The sequence below is a fragment of the Meleagris gallopavo genome, chromosome 2, assembly GCF_000146605.3.
Source record: "Meleagris gallopavo isolate NT-WF06-2002-E0010 breed Aviagen turkey brand Nicholas breeding stock chromosome 2, Turkey_5.1, whole genome shotgun sequence".
In the NCBI taxonomy this organism is placed as follows: domain Eukaryota; kingdom Metazoa; phylum Chordata; class Aves; order Galliformes; family Phasianidae; genus Meleagris; species Meleagris gallopavo.
Window position 1 is genome coordinate 80,073,125 of NC_015012.2, and position 3,402 is coordinate 80,076,526.

General features: G+C 41.6%; 1 protein-coding gene across 1 annotated transcript; it reads right to left on the reverse strand.

Moving 5' to 3' along the window:
* Positions 1 to 2,314: 2,314 nt before the first annotated feature.
* Positions 2,315 to 3,392, reverse strand: LOC109366374 (the record flags this gene model as incomplete). Its single annotated transcript, XM_019613578.1, is given in 3 exon segments — positions 2,315 to 2,772; positions 2,775 to 3,311; positions 3,314 to 3,392. Coding segments are annotated over 3 exon segments (1,074 nt in total), but the record flags the coding sequence as incomplete, so codon positions are not given.
* Positions 3,393 to 3,402: the final 10 nt, after the last annotated feature.

Genomic DNA, 3,402 nt, shown 5'->3' on the forward strand with positions numbered 1-3,402 from the left:
CTGTTTTTGTTATTATTGTCTGCTTAGCCTTACTTTGTGGTTTTTTTCTTAATTATAACATATTTAGTTTTGTTTATTTTACACAATGGTAGTGCCAACTTATTTGTATGTTTGAAGTGGTTGAGTCCGCTCTCTTTTGAGTGGCAAGTTCTGGCTCTGGGATTTCAGCAGAAACTCCTTTGTTCCCATTTTCCGGGCCTTCCTAGCAGATAAGAGGGAGATGGGATGTCCATCTGCTTTCTGTTTTTGACTGGACCTGATGCTGTCATTCCCCAAATTTGCCATACCAAGCTGGAGCTACTTAGTCACAGGCTAGATTCTCTGCGAGTAAACGCTCCTGAGCACACTCTTTTGGAGTCGAGCAGCTTTGGTGGAAGGTGCTTTCAAATGTCTGCAAAATGATGTTGATTGTCATACAGTAGCCCCCATCACTTGTCTCCTCAATAAGTCAATCAGAGTCTTATCACAAGAAATACCTCAGGAAGCAAGCTTTGAGCCAAAAAGCAAAGAAGGGTTTTCACACCACCCCATGGTTCAAATATTGCTTGAAATGAAGCGTGAGTGTCCCTCCATGGTAGTGAGGAATAGATAAGGGAGAGGAAAAAAAAAAATAAAAAAAAATCAAACAAGCAGGAGAGAAGGAGGAGGGGGAGAAGGGGAAGCTAATTGTTACACAATTGCTACAAAAGCTTTATTGGGCTTGGTTACAAATGTTTCCCTGATCTGTTGGGCTTGTCCATCAGAAGTGGTTACAATGTACATGGAAGATACTACACGTTGTCTAGGTTGAGTAGAACATAGTTTTGTACAGGGTACAAACATAAGAGTTGCAACAGCACACAGTAGATAAAATAGAATATGTTTGACCCATGGGCAGTTTGTTTAACAACTTTGCCATTATCATTCAGTCTTTAGATAACAATTAGAGTCATTCTATTTGCCAAAGTCACCACTCGGTGATTCTCCAGGAGTGGTGACACAAATATTACATAATGAACAATAACCAACAATAATAAGTAAAATAAATAGAGGTATTTGTGTCAGCTGCTTTCTCCACCTGGGAAGTCCCAGTGTAAGCCAGCATCCAGATGGGAATTCTTCAGTAGAGGTTGCGGTGTGTTTATGAATAGCCATACAATATTACACTTCAGTTAATTCACCAAAAGCATATCTAGTCCAATTTGACAATATGTGGACTTGCCATGTAATGTAATGTTCTCAGAAATGATTTAGCATCTTGAGAACTTTCCTTTTGAGCATTTCCAAAGCAATTCAAATGCTGAGAGATCTAAATACTAGTTCGGCAAGTTCAAGTATTGTTACAGTGTACAGAACATTTCACAGGATAGCGTGTGTAGGATACCCCTCAATATGAACCATAAGAGAGGTAATCCCAGAAACATACATATCTCTTATCGAAACTTAGGCACTTTCCAACAACCATGTTTTGGATGGAACTCCTGGACTGGTGTGATACTGAAAAGCATCAGTGCAAAAGGCTTTATTATAGATTTGTTTTGTGACCACACCTAACGGATATTAGATGGGTCCCTTCATTCATTTCCAGTTTGTTAAGAATTTGGAAACACTGTGGAGGAGTTACGTGCAAATCATAATCAGTTTGATAAAAAGAGGTGAAAGAAAGGGTCAAAAGAAATGATATCACCGTGCAGGGAGTATTAGTAAGCCAGGATGACCTGTAAAAACTCTGAACCCAGTTGTGAAGTTGAACAGATCCCAGGGCTGATATCAATCACCACCCACAACAACACAAAACATAACACTATTGCAACCAAAAAGTGTAATCAAGAGGTCTATTCAGTATACTAGCATGATCAAATCTTCAGTATTTCTGTCACAAAACACAAATGGTTAAAATCAGCTATCAGCCTTTTTGTGTTCTGTCAAGGTCCCACGGGGATCTCCTGTAAAATAAAACAAGACACCAACTTGCCCTTTTTGGGCTTTGTTAATATGGTTAAAAAATGAGGGAACAATCCAGCAAATGTTGATTTTATATTCCTTTTTTGGGGTGTCCTTAGCCTTCCAAGCATATTTGTTAAGGGATTCCATTAAGGTTACAGAAACTGGCCTCAGGTTAGCTGAGTCAATCGACACAGTCTGGCCAGGGAGATAAGAGGGTTTCCCTAGCTTATCAGCCACTGGTTCGTGACTCACAGGGATAATTGGCAAGAGTGGTGAGGCCATTGGAAAGAAGGTGTTAAATCGAGGATCTTGTTTCCCTTTATTGTGAGCTTTCTAATGCATCCACCCTTCACCCCCCCACCCCGCTCACTTGGGAGGGGCGAAGACGTCAGTTTTCCAATGGCTTGCATAGCTGTTCAGGTTCCTTGGAAGAGGCCCTAGGACCAGGGGTTTTGCTTTCCTCAAGATTCTTGAGCTTTTGTTCTGGCCACCAGTTAACTAATTTCTCTAACCTGACTATGGGTAATCCATTCATCAAATCTCGTGGAACACCCTTTTGCCAGCCCAGTGTCCAGAGACAATTACGTTTATGATCAATATTTCGCCTATCTGTTTTTACTGACAATGAGACCCTTCCAGTCCCACTGAGCTTTGGGCTAGGTGGCCTGGGGGCAAGGCTGACTGTCTCAAGTCTTACTTCCCTTGGCTCAAATTTACTGGAAAAAGAATCCACCAGCCCATATTTTCTCCAATAGTTAATTAACTCTTGGGCAACCTCCCCCCATGTCCATACTTTGCATCCTGACTGCAGATGGTTAGGGGTTACAGTTCCTTCAATACAACCCGAGTTCTTTCTCCCTGAGACATAGCCTGCATCTTTCCTTGCATTTGTATGCCTATGGGTTTCAATGATCCTGGAAGTCCCCTAATTAAAGGGGTCATTCTCTCAGGATCAAGAGGCATCATCATGGGTGATTCATGGTGTGGCTGCAGCTTTCTATCATACATCATTTGGAGACAAGCAGCCTTTTGAACACTCTCTACTAACTGATCAACTGTTCCAGTAATGGCAAGAGGGTCTCCCCTATCTAAAGGGTTGAGATCACCTGCCCAATAGGCAGCCTTCTGTGTTAAGGACCAGGGAGCACGATTGTTGCCAGTAGTTAGAAATACCCCTGGTCCCCAATAACCTTCTGCTTCCTTTTCCGTCAACTGAATCTGGTCGCCACCAGTGAGACTAACCCTCCATACATACTCTGTTTCTGATTCCTTTGGAGAGCGGCTAAAATCTTTTTTCAGTTTTGCTAGTTCAGTGGCCGAGAACGGAATTTCCTTAACATTCATTTGAGGATCTAGATCCTCGCTGTTAACGAATGTATATTCGTTTTTATCAAAGGACGCAATGAGGCTATTGGGGTTTCTAATTTGTCTAGTCTTTCCTTTATTTCTTGTAGTTCCTCCTGAGGAAAAGTTTTT